Below are 17,702 nucleotides of genomic sequence, written 5' to 3'. Positions count from 1 at the left end.
TGCATAGCAAAATTCAGAGGATTTATTTGTGTTCCTGGAGTATGGGTTTGGAGCAGAGCTGCAGTGTTCTTACGTGGATAATAGTGAAAGGAACCTAGGTGTTAGCATAACTTACAGAAACATTGGTCGCCACCAAATGGTGTCTTTCGTACATGGATAATAGTGAAAGGAACCTAGGTGTTAGCGTAACCTACAGAAACGTCGCTCGCCACCAAATGGTGCCTTTTGTGTAGTTTAAGAGGTGGTAGCAACTCCTGCCCCCACGGCCAGTTTGCACACGACTGTTGAAACCTTTACAATGCTTTGTGGCTAGACTGTGACAAGAGCTTCACCGCATCCTTCTAGATGGTGCCTCGGCTTGGACACAGGGGGTAAACGTCACCTATTCAGAACAGTACTGGGAAACTAAGGTTCCCTCCTCCTATGGTTCAAACAGCCCTTTGGTCGATGAGGCTCTGAATTTCCATGTGGAAAGAAACTGGCAGACACGGTGATGGATGCTCAGGGGTAGCTTATAGCCGCTGGTGTCTGGAAGGCTGAGTGTCTATAAAAGATGGGGTTCAGACGGCTGTCCCCCCCTGAGCTACAGCCTGCCAGCACTCACAAGTTCTCCTTGTCAAATTCGCACATGAAGTACATGGTGATGTGGCAGGCGACATCATTCCAGCCCCCGGAGGCCACCATCTCTACACAGTCCTCCTCGTCATAGGCATTGTTGGGCTCTCCACTGCGCCACTTGTTGAAAGTCTGCATGGGGGAGCGGTCCGAGTACACGAAGGCGCCTTCTCTCTCCAGGTCGTTGATGCCTATGAAGACGCGGGCCAGGCCAGCCTGTGCCAGGTAGGAAGCCATAAGGCCATTGGCTGCCTCGTCCTTGGGCATGCTCAGTGTGCCTCCCCGGACTTGGCAGGACAGCTGGGCATCTGCATACCGCTTCTCCTCCTTCACCAGCAGGTAGATCTTGCTCTCGGTCTCACGCACGCCGGCAACAACTGCAGGGGAGGGCAGTGCTGAAAGGCCAGCACTTGCATTTCTATAAACACACTCAACGCACGCCACCACACCACGGCCACGGCCACGGGCACGGCAGTGGGCACTGAGCAACAAATGGAAGCCACCGCTGTCCAGCTCTGGGGAGAAGGGGGGAGGGAAGAGCAGGGGAGGGGAAGGCCTCGGTCCAACGTACCATTTTTTATGAATTTCAGCTCGGTTGTCAGTTGAGTGACCTGGTTGTCCATCTCCCCAATAGCCTTCCGCAGCTGGCTGCACTCACATGGAATGCCTGCAGGAAGCAGCCCATGATACAGGGGACTGGTTTTAGGAAAGATGGGTACAGACAGACAGACAGACAGACAGACACACACACACACACACACACACACACACACACACACACCCCAGATGCATACGCCACAGAGAAAAGGACCAGAAAATGAGCATCCTGACATCTAGGGCGGTATACCTGCACCTACTACACAGACAATGATGTCTTACAGGCAGACATGACCCTGAGGAGGTGAAAACAGTAGAGAAAACAGACTGGACCATCCCACAGCAGGGCCAGGCTGGAAAAAAGTTATCGGCTGCTGGAGCTCCCTGCTTTCTGGCCCACTGCAGTTTCCATTTGTGATTATTAGGGGTTTCCATTGGTGTGTATTAGTTATGCTCAATAATGGACTTCATTGTGACATTTTCATACATGTGCATAATGTAACCTGATCATACTCATCCGGCTACCATCTCTTGTCCCCTCCTACTCCTTCTAACACCATGTCTGTGTGTACATGTGTGTGTGTGTGCATTAGTGTGTCCCGATGAGTTTCACTAGGGTTGTACACAGGGTAGTATGGGTACCTTACCCTTATTAACTATGTTGTTTCTGTGGTTTCGTTTGTTTGTTTTGAGATGGGATTCCACGTAGCACAGCTATGTCGCAAGGATGACCTTGAACTTCCAATCCCCCCCACCCCCGGCTTTACCTGATGACTGATGGGATTATAGGTGTGCACCGCTATAGTGGTATGGTATTTGTGTTTTAATACATAAAACTTGCCTGAAGATCAGAGTGCAAAACAGCCATACTAGTCAGCTGCACAGGCCAGGCCGTGGTGGCACACACCTTTAATCCCAGCAGCCACACTAGTTAGCCATAGAGGCTGGGTGGTTCCTGCCTTTAATTCCAGCACTAGAGAGGATGGGAGGAGACGTCTCACTGTCAGTCTCAGTCTGGGGATTTGTGGAGGCAGGATCACCATTTCGGTCTGAGGTAGAAGTAAGAACCAGTGGCTGGCCACTTTGCTTTTCTGATCTTCAGGCAAGCTTTAGACCCCAATATCTGTCTCTGAGTTTTTATTATTCATGCAACACACCACTATTCCCAGTATTGAAACCCAGGACTTCATGTAGCCACATGTAGCTTCTTTTTTTCATTTATTATTATTACTTAGACTTGTTTAATTTTAGCTGTATGGGTGTTTCGCCTACATGTATGTCTGTGAACCATGTGTGTCTACAGTGACCCCAGAGGCTAGAAGAGGGCATCTGATCTCTTAGAACTGGAGTTACAAACTGCCATGAGCTGCTGTGTGGTTGCTAGGAACTAAACCCAGATCTTTCAGAGGCACAGCCAGCGCTCTCCACCTCTGGACCATTGCTCCAGCCCCATGGTTTATGAATTGTCATACCAGGTTCTCCACTGGGACCAGGAGGTCCGATGTCACCAGAGTCTCCTTTTTCACCTGGGTGATAAAAAGAAAAATTAAAGTTACCATCCAGAGGGGAGATGCCCCTTGAGTCAAGTTAAAAATGTGTCAAGTTAAAAATCTTATTTGTTGAAGCTGAGGATGTAGCTCAGTGATAGAGTTGAATGAGGCTCTAGGTTCCTTCCCCATCACTCCCCATCACCATGTTCTATGGACAGCTCTCCAGGCTGTTTATAAACATGGGCATGTATTGGGGGAGCATCCGGTGGTTTACTTGATGTCAGCTCTGGGGAGCCCAGTGCCCTTCATCGAATGTTTTACAGGCAACATTGTACAGATTACTGAATACAGAGAGCAGATGGCGGCAGGCCAGCTCAACAGGAAAATCCAGATGGACATAAGAAGGGAGGTGGGGTGAGTTTAGGGAAAAGTTGATCCAGGAAGGGCAGACAGCACTGATAATCCCAAACTGTAACCAAAGTTCCTTTGGATCCACTCCAAGTAATGTAGTGTCACAGAGATGCTCAGACACCAGGACCCTGCCCACTCTCCTGGTAGGCAGGGCAAACCTCCTAACTCCTTGCCTTTAATCTCCTCAACACACATTCATGCACACATTCACGCATGCATGCACACACACACACACACACACACACACACACACACACGAAAACACAGTACAGAACACAATGACAGCAACAAAGCTGCCCAGCCTCTGTGAGATCAAGTCATGGTGTGTGTGCGCGTGTGCGTGTGCGTGTGCGTGTGCGTGTGTGTGTGTGTGTGTAGACACATCAATCATTTGGAATCCCTGATACACTGTCTCTCTTGTTCAGAGGACAGAGCCATCTTCATGAAGGGCTGTGAGTTCCACGTCGGCAGATTCGCAGTCTGTTCACGTAAAGAGGGAAGCATTTAAGCAGCCCCTGCCCAACTCATTCCTCTGTGTTCTGTCAGGTGTTTGAAGACCTCCAGAATCTCAGCCTGGCCAGGACCCAAGAGAACGTCCCTGGAAACAAAGCCAATCGAATAATCAAAGCCGACTGAGGGTGGTCCTGGTCTCCACAGGAGACTTGGAGAGCTGCCCAGCACACATGCTGTGTAGAAAAGAATATGCATTCCTTCTGTCTTCCCCTCGCTCGTTACAGCACTGGTCACAGCAGCCAATGGGGACAGATGGCCTGAGTACCCACAGGCGGGGAGACTGTAGCTTAGAACTCAGTCCTCTGAGCAAATCATCCACAGTCTTCATAATGCCAGTTGTGCCATTAGAGGCCATCAGATCATGATGACTGTTGGCTGATGATATCCATCAGAGAAAGGGAGCATGCAGAGGGTCACTGGACCCTTACCTGGTTCCAGTCACTGCTGCCAGGCATTTTCATGCAATTTCATGTGACTTTGAGTCTTGGAGTCTCAGAGGTACCATAGCGTGTATGCTAGGGAAGGTTAACTTCCCATAGAACAGAAGATTCTATCAATGTGATGTTCCAGTATCACTGCTTTGGAGTACCCTACAGTTCTGCAAGTAATTCCTCACCCAAGTTCTGTAAGTAAGCCCAATAAATTCATTTGTTCTCTACTAGGTTGAACTTTGGCTTGACCTTGGGACTTTCGGAAGAATAGACAGAGACCATTTATATCTCCTCAGGGAAGGAATTCTCACAATATGTAGATAAACAAAAGACCTGGGCAGTTGGTGTCGTTTAGCTTTAAAACAAGGGAATTTTGACACCTGCTACATGATGAATTCTCAGAGCATTGTGCCAAGGGAGACAAGACTACAACAAAGGGCAAATCCCATTGTCTGGTAAGTAGGCTGGGCAAATTCACAGAGGCGAAAAGCAGACTCTGGGTTGTGAGGGTTGGGATGGTGGAGTTACTGCTTAATGGTGCAGCGTCCCTGCGGGGTGATAAAAGGCTTTTGGAAACAGTGGGCAGGGCTGCGTCACATGGCGAATGTGTCAGTGCCGCTGAGCCGGGCAGCTGGAACGGCTGAAATGGCAGCTTTTATAAGATCAATACTTCATCGCAGTCCTGTGAAGGTTCTGTAGCCTGAATGTCCCTCAACACCCCATGCTCATGAGGATGATGCCTGATAATAGGTTCTTCCCAGAGAAGAGACAGCTGAGCAGAGTGCCCACCTCCCCAACCCTCCTTGTCAATGGTGTCTCTCTGCAGGGACAGCACAGGACTGTAACAAACCCAAGGTGTGGATCAGAGCAAACTACCCAAACCAACTCAGAGCTCAGACTCAGTCAAGACGTCTCTGGGCTGAGTCAACCTGCTCGAGTATAAGATGCCAGGAGACGGGCTGGGGTTTACGAGGTTTAAGAGCATTGCCTGCTCTTCCAGAGGTCCTGAGTTCAATTCCTGGCAACCACATGGCGGCTCACAACCATCTGTAATGAGGTCTGGTGCCCTCTTCTGGTCTGCAGACATACACACAGACAGAATATTGTATCCATAATTAATAAATAAATATTTTAAAAAAAAAAAAAAAAGATCCCAGGAGACAACTAGGAAGATGACGGCCAAAAACCTCCCTTGCCTCTGATTGCCAGCACAGCTCTTCGCCAGCCACTGGCCACCCTAGTTCAGTCTCCCCTAGGGCCAGCCCACACAGGAGCACAGGAGACTGCTGTGAGGTTACCCAGAGAGCTGTATGACCCCGGTGTCCCCCTAGGTCCAGGTGCTCACACATCTGTTGGAAAAGGAAGCTGGGGGTGGGGATGAAGACAGCAATGCATGGTACAACCAGTCCTGACCATGAAGCTAGGGGTGGGGAGGAAGACAGCAATGCACGGCACAACCCATCCTGACCATCCTTTGAGTCGCTCATCATTCCATCATGCTTATTAAGAAGGTGGGTTGAAGATTTGGGCTCTGGCTCAAGCCCACGCTCGGGATCCTGCATCCAGGAGGTTAATCGCTCCTTAAGTGCTGCAGGCTGTTGTGACCCCACCCACCCCAAGGCTCACAGAGCCAGCAGTCCCTTTGGTATCCCTGTAGTGAGAATACTGCAACAGAGTCTATCAGAGTGACACATGAAAACAAGAGCTCCGGGCAAAGTGGCGCAGACAGCGGCTGCTCTGAGTCTACCGGGGAATATCGGGCAAGAAGTGTGTCAAAAATACCTTTAGCGCCAATGGGACCAATTTTGCCGTGGCGGCCCACAGTGCCTTTCTGTCCTTTGTCTCCCATGTCTCCTGTAGAAAACAATAAGGCCAAAATTGATTGATGCACCAGAAAATCTGACAGGCCCCTCCTCAGGATCACATATGCACGGGTGAGCTGACACGCCCCTTCTCGGGTTCACATTTGTACAAAGGTGATCTGACACACTCCCCTCCTCACCATCACACACGTGCACACACGCACATGGGAAGAGACTGCATGAAGAACAGCTCTCCAAGGGCACATAGGTGACTGTCCCAGGATTATTCCTCGCAGGCAGCCTATAGGATTTGTTTCTAATGGAGGCTATGAGTCACACAGATGGCAGAAGGGAGGAGAACAGGTCAGCACTCCTGAGTCACTCAGCCAAGGCCAGCTCTCCTCTGAGCCTGGGTCGGGAGGGGCAGGTCCCTGACCTGTATCCCAGCTCCACAGGGTCACCCCAGCTTCTCCTCACACCCAAACCAAAAGCGTCACTCTGGAAGACAGAAACAACTAAAGGCTCTTGGAAATAGCAAAGCCCCGGGCGTCCCCTCTGGTTGCATTTGAAGGTGGCTCTGCAGGAGACGGAGGACACAGGGAGAAGAACCCGGAATGCTCTCTGCATGCCTTATGGAAAGTCTGTAGCACAGTGCCTGCAGTGTGCTTCCTAACAGCAAGTATTCGCTCTAGTCGCGCAAGGCCAACCCTTCTGCTATCTCTCATCCCTCACGAGAAAGAGCAGAGGCCGGCCTTGCTTACCCTAGAGAACACTGATTGCTGGAATAAAGTTGTGACCAGCTGTCCTCTCCCAGACCCATAACATGTCAGGGCAGAGACATTTCCCAATGCCGTGTCCTTCCCTGAGTGTCCTTAGTCTCTTGGAGATGTTCCCGGTGATCTTTTAGGATCCCCATTGATGAGACACCAAAGCACAAAGAGCAAGCAAGCACACAGAGAAGCCCTGGGCACCAACTTCGCCATGGACAGACTCCTGTGGGGTCAAGATGTCATGACCTTCTGGTCTTCTATTGCCTCTAGGGTTACAGAAACAAATAGAAACTCAGTGTAGATAGCTCTCAAGACAGGCAGGAGGGAGGGTTCCACTGTGTGCTGATGAAGCACCTCACAGCACAGCACAGCACTTCCTGAGGGCCTCCAGGGCTGGAGTGGATGCTCCTCCAATGCAGAACAGATGGAGTCAGGATGACAGAGCGCTGGCTGATCAGAAAACATGTCGTCCATGGAAAGGGCATGAGAACAAAGTGCTTGCTTACAAAGCACGCTCATGCACACACTCTCCTTCACGTCTTCTAACAGTGGTCAGCTTGCACATCGGTAGTTCTGGAATTAAGTGACTTGACCAGGCTGGATTCTGAAAGTCCAGCAGGAGCAGGGCAAGAACCATGATCTGCTGGTCTGAAAGCCGTTCTCCTTTCCTGACGCTGGAGGAGACAGAGGTAGGTGACGTCTGTGCCGGCAGAAGGGCAGAGCAAGTCACTGGCCCAGGAGGGTGCAGGGTGTGAGCTGAGGACACAGGGGACAGTCTGGCCACTGAAGCACAGCTGTAGGAGAGAAAGGAGGCACTGAAGTGGCCCAGGTCAGGGGTGCTGACCCATCTGGAGGCTGAGGGGGGCATTTGAGAGGGAACGTGGGAGCCACTGGAGAGCTGGGAAGAGGAGAGGGGGAGATCAGATTCCTGCTTGGGAAACCCTGCCATACTTGAGGAGAAGTGGGCAAGACAGGCACAGAGGCCAGCTAGTGGCCAGACAGCATCCAGAAGAATGAAAAGAAGCCTACGGATTGGCAGGTTTCTGGGAGTTGACAACTCAGTGATGGGTTGTAAAGTGAGAGCAAGGCTTCTGGCCTGGATACCCTTGGGCAGAGCGAGCCATTCTAGAGCCAGGAAAGCCAGGGAGGGCACTGGGCTCCAATATCCTGGAGACAGGCAGGAACGTAAGATGAGGACAGAGTAGGGCTTGACATCAGTAAAGAAGGCGTCTAGAGGGAGTAGAGGGAGCCAGGAAAAGGTGGGACAGCCTTGGCAGCAACTCTATGAAACTCTGTGGGGGGTAGGGGCAGTGTTCAGAGGAAGAGGGGCTGAGACTATGGCAGGCAGTCTCTTGATCAATGAGTTAAGCAAAATAGCGAAGGAAGGAGAAACCTTAGCAACCCTCTCCAATCTTTGGAAGCGGTAACGTTCCCCTGACATCTGCATGGTTCATGCTAGGCCGTGTGACTGAGATTTTAAAGGAACTGCAAAAATAGCTCACGTTTTAAGTCAGTTCGTAATTTTGTGTTGAGCTGTAATTGAAGCTGTCGTTGGCTGCATGCAGCCTGGATGCCGCAGATTGGACATGTCAAAACAACCACTGAAGCCCCACCGTGGAGGTGGGGGCTTAGCAGCCCCCCATATAGGAGTCTAAGCCCACTGTTCCCCCATGTCAATCAGTGAGCATGCCTGCCCAGTCCAAGTTCACATCGTGTGTCGGGGAGACATAAGGTTCAGTTTGCCCATCTGACAGCTGGGCACACTGCACCCCAATGCACTGCTCTCACATATGAAGATGGACAGATGGGTCATTCCAATACCCAGGCTTGCCACATTCCCATATGGACAGAGGCTAGGTAGCTGGGTCCTAGAAAATAATAACCAAAGACTTTGCCTTGGAAAGGCAGGTCCAACTAAATGCCCCAAACCCTGGGTATTAGCTGCCTGCCACCACAAAGCAGGCAGGACTGAGGTTCCTGAGTGTGGGGGTAGTCTGTTGTAGGCTGCGTAGGAAAAGATCCAGCAAGCGATCCAGGTGTCCTGTCCACTGTGGGGCTGCTTCTTTTTGAGAAATGTCTAGCTGGGTCAAGGCTATGGTAGAGGAAAAGTCACACCACAGCTCTGCCTTCTCAGCCTTTCAGCCACGCAAGGCAGAAGATCGTGTCCCTGAGGTGACCGGCAGGTAGGATAAAAAGGCTCAAAAATCCCTGGAGGGAAAGCATTAGCATCACAAATGCCTCGGGGTGAGTTTTCTTTCCTGCAAAATTCCCACCTCAACAGAACAATCAATTAGCAGTCCACTGTCCAATCCGGTCCCTTGGCTGAGGTCGTGCAGTGAGAGGCCAGCATTGAGTCCGGCTGTCATAAAGCAGCCCCAACCTGAGGCTGATTTGAGAACACTTGGCTTCAACCCAGCCCTAACTCTCACAGCCCAACAGGAGAAGGCACTCAAAGCTGTTGCTGACACTTGGCTCTTGGTACCAGCTGGCACCACACTCAGCTCCTGTCCTTGGAGAAGCATGGGCGCCAAGCCCTGCCATCGGGGTACACCGGAGCCGAGAGCAAGTGTGGAAAACAAGACCCAGTGGGAACAGCAGCAGCTCCGCGCAGAGGATGTGAAGGGCACAGGGGAGGCAAAAGCTGAGCCTCAAGCTCTAGAAAGCAAACACTGCCAGCTGGCCCCGGTAAGTAGCAGCTTGCAGCCTTTAGGGGGCCTCTTGGGTCCCTGGGAGCTGGACAGTGCCATCAAGTTCCCACAGAACATGGATGCCATCGGTTTAAGTTGTGCCAAGATTTGGGGAGGCAGAAGTAGCCCCACAAGGACTGAGTCTGCGCATCCTCCCTACCCTTATGGAGCTGGGTAACTTGGGTTTGTCAGCAACCCTGGGTGAGTTTATTAATCTCTCTTCCTTAGCTAGAGTTTTATATTGCTGTGAAGAAACACCTAGACCACGGCAATGTCATAAAGGAAAACATTTAATTGGGGTTGTCTTACAGTTTCAGGGGTTTAGTCCGTTATCATCATGGTGGGAAGCATGGTGACATGCAGGCAGACATGGTGCTGGAGAAGGAGCTGAGAGTTCTACATCTTGATCCAGAGGCAGCAGAAGCGAAAACACTTGTTTGAGCCTATATGACCTCAAAGCCCGCCTCCACAATGACACACTTCCTTCAACAAGACTACATCTCCTAATAATACTACTCCCTATGTGCCAAGCATTCAGACACATGAGTCTATTCAAACCACCACACTCCCTGAGCCTCTGTTTTCACCTCTGTGGACCTGGAATCTGAACCTGAGGCATAGCTTAGCTGGGAGAGCACTTGCTAGCATGCATAAAGTTCCAAAATCCCCAGCATGCAACTGGGCACAGCAGTACATATTTGTAATCATAGCACTGAGAAGATACAGGTAAGAAGATCAGAAGTTTAAGGTCATCCTTGACTATACAGTAGTTTCAGGGTCAGCCTGGGCTACATGAGACCATGCCTCAAAAAAGTAAAAATATAAGCTCGATGCGGTGACTCAAATTATAATCCCAGCACTTGGGAGGCAGAAGCAGGTAAATTCCTGTGCATTTGAGACCAGCCTGATCTACGTAGTGAGTTTCAAGCTAACCAGAGCTATAGAACGAGCAAGAATGAGACCCTGTCTCAAAAAATCTATAATATAAGGGGATGGAGAGATGACTCAATGGTTAAGAGAACTGGTTACTCTTTCAGGGGACCGGGGTTCAGTTCCCAGCACCCACATATCAGCTCACAAGCATCTATAACCTCCATTTCAAGGAATCTGGTGCCTTTTTCTGGAACCAGGCCCACAAGTGGAACACTGGATATAAATATATATGCAGGCAAAATACTCTTATACACACAGAAAATAATACATTTTCAGAATAACAAGAAGAAGCTGACATCCTGCAGTAAAGGCTTTTGAAAGAAAATACCCCTAAAAGCAGCCCGTCTTCTCCCCTTCCTCTGCACTGCCTGACGGCCTTGCTCAGTGGCTCTGTGCCACCTCAAACAGAGCAGCCTGGCACCCTTGTCACCGAAACAGGTTTGGAGCTTGGCTCAGTGGTCCCTGTGCTGGGTCTGCCCCTATGAAGCAGGATTGGCAGTGTGCCCCCTCGTTGGATGCTGAAGAAGCAGGCCCACCACCCAGAACTGCACCTGGCACACAGCAGGTGGGACACGCGTGTCCCCAGCAACCATCATTCATCTCGCAGGCCGAGGCACTCGAGTGTCTGGAAATGTGACAAGACGCGTGGACAGCCCCAGGGGCTGGGGAGATGTGCACCTGCGCTTTCACACAGTCCCAGGTGATTGATGGGCACCAAAGCCAGCTAGGACTGGCTTGGCCCCCACTTCTTTCAATCTGTCTAGAGTCCACCATCACCTAACCCTCGAAGGCAGAGACAAACACAGATACTTCCAGCACGTTGTTCCAGGACAGGACATTCATGTGACTCTATGGAGCTCAACGTCCCCTCATTCTCATTACCATGATGTATGTGTACATAGGTGTTCATTTGTGTATGCAGGCATGTGAAGGCCGAAGGTCAGGTGTTTATTAAAACAAGGTCTCTCGCTGACCTGAAGCCCGCCAGTTTGGCTAGGCGGCTCTACTTTCTCAGCGCTGGGGTTACATGTATGCGCCACTGTGCCTGACTTTTTCACACAGGTTCTGGGGGTTAGAATTCAGGTCCTCATGCTTGCACAGCAAGCACTTTGGGACAGAGCCACATCTCCAGCCCATCATTCCCATCTTTTGATGAGCTGAACAGTCCATCTAAAAAGTCTGCGCTCCAGCGAGCCATGGATGCTCACTGACGTCATAGGTCATATGTCAGTCCGTGATCCAACAGCACCGGTGGCCTTAGAAGAGAAGATACCAGGTATGCACAGTGTACGGGCCATGTGAGGATACAGGAAAAGGGCATCTGTTTGCAAGACATGGAGAAAACATCCCTGCCCAACCTGTACCTTGGTCTTCCAGCCTCCAGGGTTCAAAGAAACAAGTCAAGTCCTAACTGATGGCTCACAAAGACAGCACAAGCTGGCTGACCTGGCTGTCTTCTGCACTCACAGAGAAGCAAGGCCCAGAAGGAAGGCAACTTCCATAAGTCACACAACGAACCAGTGAAGTACCACAGGCCACACAGTGAACACTGCTGTCCAGTGATTCTAAGCTTAAACTACACGTGGACAAACCCAGACCCAAATCCCAGGGCTCTGTTCCCAAGAGTTCTGTCTGGCTTAGAACTCAATAAGTAGATCAGGTTGGCCTTGAGCTCACAGGAATTCACCTGCCTCCACCTCCCAAGAGCTGGGATTAAAGATGTGAGCCATCACATCCAGCTTCATATTTATCACCATTGGACAGGTTGTAATCATCTTTAAACCTCTATTTTCTCACCAGAAAATGATGCCCTAAATGTCCCCAGAATCCCAGGTCACTGTGCCAGGAAGCCAGAGAGACATGTATGGGGCATGGACAGGTACCAAGAAACCAGATTCCACCAAGACCAATGTCACCTGACTCCACATCCGGCTCTGTAGGACAGAGGCCATACCTGAGATTCCACCTCTGCTGGTTCCCACAGGATGCCCTGTGCCCACTCCTCGCTGGTTCACTAAAGGTTTTCAGGCCTCTAGGAGGGCAAGCATTGGCTTCCTAGGGTCCTGTTGTGACCACTATGAGTGCAGGTCATTGGCCAGTGGAAGTCAGGGTGGCAGACAGACAGCTCTCGCTCTACTGTCTACCACCCCATTCCCTTCGACCCCAAACTTTCAGCCTGACCCTGAGGCCCCAATCCATAGCACCTCAAGCATGCGAAGACTGGGCACACTCACAAGAAGGCCTTTGTGAGGACAGGCTAGGCTAGCTAGACAGAGTCATTGCCTCCCCACAGACAGCTCTGGTGCTACCCCAGGCCTGCTCTGACCCAGCAGAAAGAGAGCAGTGGCTATGAGCAGAACCCGGGGTCAGGTCTGGAGCTGAGCAACACAAACATACATACGCATGGCACACACACATGCATATTAGATACATGTGCACATACACATGAACACACACATACATACATAGTATGCATATACTACAGACAACAGACATGTACACACTGTCTTACTTCCCTACTTCCCTTGATCAGTTTGACACAGCCTAGAGCCATCTGGCAGGAATGATCAGACCAGCCTGTGCACATGTCTGTGGGCACCGTCTTGATTGCTAATTGATGCAAAGGGGCTCAGGCCCCCATGGACAGAGCTATCCACTGGCAGCTGGTCCTGGGCTATATAAGAAAGCCAGCTAAGCATGAGGCTGGGAATGAGTAGGAGAACCAGTCAGCATACAGAATTCCTCCACAGTCCCTGCCTCCAGGTTCCTGCTTCGAGTTTCTGCCCGACTGCCTCAGTGATAGACTACAACCTGTATGCTGAAAGAAACCCTCTTCCCTAAGCTACTGTTGACCAAAATGTTTTATCACACCAAGGGAAACAAAACTAACTACAACACACATATCCTCATATGCATACATAGTATATACATTTGCACCACACATAAGAATGAGTGTACAAATACACCTAGACGCTTCACAATCATACATACATGTAATTATGCCTATATACATATACACAATTACAAACCTATATTCACATATGTATGTGCAAATATGTGTGTGCACATATATAAAATACATACATGTGAATTCATGCACATACATGTATGCACACACAAAGATACATGTGTGCCATATACCACACAAACACACAAATATACATGTGAGCACATCTACATAGAGTATTTGTACATATACACACATGTGCACATATGTGGACACAAAAACACATGATACTTTATATGCTCATACTTATATACAAGCATACAAATAGTAATTTACACACGTTTTTGTGTGTGCATGCATAGCTACATATACACATATCCATGTACACATAATACACACGCTTGTATGTGAGCATGCATACTATACATGTGTGCAAGCACAAGTGGATAAACATGCCAGTGTAGTAAAGTTAGTTAGCATAAAGTTGGTTTAGAACCCAGTTTAGGCAAAGCACCAAGTGGGACCTCTTGTTATCTGGCCCTCTACCCTAAGAGCTGCACACGAGACCGGCTGCCGCTGCTGCTAGGAATAGCCTATTGTTTGGATGTATTGAGGAGAAAGAAAGGATGAATATCACTGAGACATCAAGACTGTCTGTTCATCCTCCCTTCTTGGTTACAGACTTGTTTCGGCTCCACGGGCAGAGTGTTGGCGTGGTTGCACTGCAGATTCTAACAAAAAAATAAATAAATAAAAAATAAATAACCTCGCACTTCCTTCCCACTTCCAGGAAGGTCTTCCAGCTCTAGCACAGGACAGTAGGCTTTATGCAGTGTGCACACAAGCAAAGTGGTGCTGAGATTCATTTAGAACCTGTGCCTTTAAGTGGAGAAGCCTGAACGAGGCACTCCAAATGCTCGGAGCCATTGTGACCCGCCGTCCTCACAGCCCACTACTCTAACGAGAAGTGGGGTGGTCCCCATTTGTTCTCCAGACACGCAGGAGGAGCGGAGCGGGTGGGCAGCTCACAGCAGGTGCGTGACTCGTATTAATTTTAATGAAGATATCAGAGCCCTTTGAAGTGGAGATGGGGCAAAGGGGGCACTTGTGATTCAGCCTCCTCAGCGATTTCTGTGAAGGATGGCGTGCGCATTGCAGCTCGTGACAGCCCAGTGCCGGTGCAGCTGCCCTCCACCGTCTGTGCCAGGAGGGGCCCCAGCTTCTATGGCGGGGAATAAGGCAGTTTAAGTCTGGGGACCACACAGAAAAATCTGGGACAGCACACACGTATCAGGTCACATCAGTAGAGCACACACAGTAGAGCCACACAGCACACACACAGCCCAGAAATGTAGATGCTGTTTTTGTCTCAATGAACAGCAGATGACAGCGGGCCATTCTGCTGGCTCCATTCTGCCTGGCTTTGTTTCAGTGAAGGCAATTCACCAGCAGGCGTTTGCTTCTCTCCCTGGCAGGGTGCTGCTTACTCTGCAAGTCAGCCACTTCCTCCAGAGCTGTCCAGGTGGGCACAAGCTACATCTGGTGGAAGCTGAGCTGTCCAGACCCAGGGTGGGGAGCCCGTTACCCTGGGAAACAGCCTGCTGCAGCAGCACCTAGGCCAGTCAACCTCAGGGCCTTCCAGAGACTGGGTGGGGTGGGATGGGGGTAGCAATGCTTTTACAGCCTGCCAAATGCTGCCCCACTCCATAGAGACCGCAGCCCAGCATGGGAACTTAGCCATTTTTACTTGCGACCCTCCCCCACACTCAGGAAGGGCAGGTCGCTCACCTGGGGGAGAGTGAAGTACACAGACAGGGAGCTCAGCCAAGTTGAGATCACCCAGGAAATTCAAAGATATTTAAAGATATTACATCTCGAGATCTATTTCAAGCAACTAATGGAGAGCTCACAGGCTACCAGCATCAGGCTGAGCCCCAGAGAAACAGAATTGAAGGCAGCGTAGCTCCGTCCCCATTGCCCGCGTGCTGCAGGAGTGTCAAGTCCAAAAAGAAATGGTTATGAGGTGCCGCTCAACCATGGCACCCCTGAGCACCCGTCACAGCACCCTTTGAAGGTGCTGTCGCTAGCAGATCCACCTCCTAAGCCACGGAAGCTGCACCTGGGGTCCCCAGGAGATTTTATTTCCATGACATCAGGCTCTATGTTTGTGGCAGTGGGCTATCTAAAAGGTGGCTTCGAGATCTGCCAGGGTGAGAGATGGCAGGCTTTCATCTCAAACCGTGGGTCCCAACCAACCCTTCCTGGAGTCGCTTTGGTCAGGGTAACCTATCACAACAGGAAGAGTAGCCAGTACACCTGCTGGTGCTCACCTGCAACCCAACCCCAGCACCCAGGAGGCTGATCAGGAGGAGGATTTCTAAGTCATTCTCGGCTGCATAGCAAGTTCAAGACCGGCCTGTGGTACATGAGACGGTGCCTCAAAACAGAGGATCAGAAAATCCCACATTGATGATGAGACCCTGACTACTTGGAACCCAGTTCCAGTGGCCTGTGACATCGCCTGTGCACCTCACCCCACCTGGCTCCAATCAGGAATGATGATTTGTGCTGTAACATTTACTGCTAAACAAGATAGTGAGGGGCCAGCTTGGACCCACACTTGGACAGAAGTCAGGTCATGTAGCTCCCCTTAACCCTTAGAAAGAACCCCTTGCCAGGGTCTCCCTGTCACTCTCTATGTGTCTCTCTGTCTCTCTCTCTCTGTGTCTCTCTCTGTCTGTCTCTCTGTCTTTGTCTCTGTCTCTCTCACCCTCTCTTTCAGAATTCAGGCTCTGTACCTGTCCCCTGAAGTGTGCTTCTTCATTAAGCCTCCTTGCACCTGTTCTGCTCTGATCAGCGTGTCCCCCCACGTCCTAAGTTGGCCTTCATCTCGGGCACATTACTGTCATTGTTATCTCTGTCTAGAAGATGTTGCTTTGGTGAAAATGTCATGTATTAGATTTTGACTTCATCGTCAAGGGCTTTGGTTTTGGGTTTTGTTGGTTTGGTTTTGTTTTTGAAATACGTAGCCTAGGCTGGCCTCAAACTCACCACCCTCCTACATCAGCCTCCTGAGTGCTGGATTGTAGGAATGCACGACCACATTTATTACACTTTGGACCCAGCAGGAGAACAATAGATGTGGAGGAAAAAAGAAGAATCACATTCCCTAGTGAGGCAGAATATAGAACTAACACACTAACAAACGTGAGGGTGGCACTAAGCAGGGAAGGCACTCGCGGGTTAGGGATTTTATGTGGCCTCTTGAAGAGGACACTGGGGCAGAGACACAATCCTGGGCCCTACTTTCAGGTACTAGCGGAGCAAAATGCCAGGAATCTTAATCCCTGAGAAGAATTCTCAAACCATAGGAAAGTCAGGGTATTACACCCACACGTTAGAGAGATTGCTCTGGCCTCCAGCAGACAACAGAGAAGAGCTGAGCCATCGCCAACAGATGGAGCTAGAGGCCCCAGGAGGGCCTGCCCACAGCACATACCATGCTCAGACATCTGTAAAGCTCCCAGTCTGCTGGGGAGGGCAGCTCACACCTTGGAGTGTGCCTGGAAGTCGGCCAGACTGAAGATGGGAAGCAGCAAGGTCTGGGACTTGGTCCCTGCTACCTGATTTGCTGCTTGGCAGCTGAGTGTATTTAAGATGTGCAGAGAAGAGGGGCTCCAGATGACAGAGAAAAGGCTCGGGGCTTTCAGAACAGTGCCCAGTTCGGACATAGTGAGAATCCGTTTCAGCTTAGCTAAGGAAAGCATCTACAAGTGACAGAGAGAAAGGGACCACAGAAGAATGTTCGGGAAGAACAGAAGGCCCTGATGGGGCTACTAGAATACTCGCAAGTCAAGGCTACACCGAATATAAAAGATATTGGCATAACTTGAAGGTCAAATCGAGCTATAGATGCTATGAGGCCAGAGTTTACAGGGCCTGGAGTTATGTTCTCCACGAGGATGGATGACTGTAGCCTAGGATATCTCTACTGTACTTTGATAGCTCATTGGGCATCCCCCTCACCATAGTGGCAGCGGCAAGTGCTAGCCATGAGTCACACGGGACCTGTGACTGGGAGCCACCCCCACCCCACCCCCACCCACTCCCTGACCTGAACCAGATTCCTGGGAAGCCCACATTTTTTTTTTTCTTTTTAAGTCAGGGTTTCACTGTATAGCCCTGGCTATTCTCTAACTCACAGACATCTGAGTCAGCGCCTAAGGCATGTGCCTCCACACCTGGCCTCTCCCACTCCTGAGACAAGTGTAGCTCACGGGGCTTGTAGTGGACAATGGAGGGGGAATTCGGAGAACAAGCTTGAACACATCTTATGGCAGTCTTCACATATTCTTTATTAACTAACAGAAATCAATCTGAGATGGGCATGGTTTTGGAGAAAGGGTGTTGTACAGCTCAGACCAACCTCAAACTCCTTCCTGACCCTAGTGCCTCTGCTTTTGGAGTGCTAGGATTAAAGGCGTGACACACCCACCCAAAACTGCA

The 17,702-nt window shown here is 50.3% G+C and overlaps 1 protein-coding gene across 3 annotated transcripts in view; it reads right to left on the bottom strand.

Moving 5' to 3' along the window:
• Positions 1-17,702, bottom strand: part of Colec11 (collectin subfamily member 11) — a 31,802-nt gene continuing 14,100 nt past the window's right edge. For 2 of the 3 annotated variants that reach the window (XM_048439818.3, XM_048439820.3), the window contains exons 4-7: positions 5,840-5,911; positions 2,685-2,738; positions 1,187-1,282; positions 1-1,010 (exon numbers count right to left, since the gene is read on the bottom strand). In XM_048439818.3, coding sequence (XP_048295775.3) covers positions 601-1,010; positions 1,187-1,282; positions 2,685-2,738; positions 5,840-5,911 — 632 coding nt within the window. In that variant the 3' untranslated portion in view covers positions 1-600. The remainder of the gene's footprint in view (positions 1,011-1,186; positions 1,283-2,684; positions 2,739-5,839; positions 5,912-17,702) is intronic. The other variant, XM_048439819.3, reaches the window with a different exon arrangement.

Source organism: Myodes glareolus, chromosome 6 (assembly GCF_982192425.1).
Source record: "Myodes glareolus chromosome 6, mMyoGla1.1, whole genome shotgun sequence".
Classification (NCBI taxonomy): Eukaryota; Metazoa; Chordata; class Mammalia; order Rodentia; family Cricetidae; genus Myodes; species Myodes glareolus.
The sequence above is the reverse complement of the archived record's forward strand: the minus strand, read 5'-3'. Positions and strand labels throughout refer to the sequence as shown.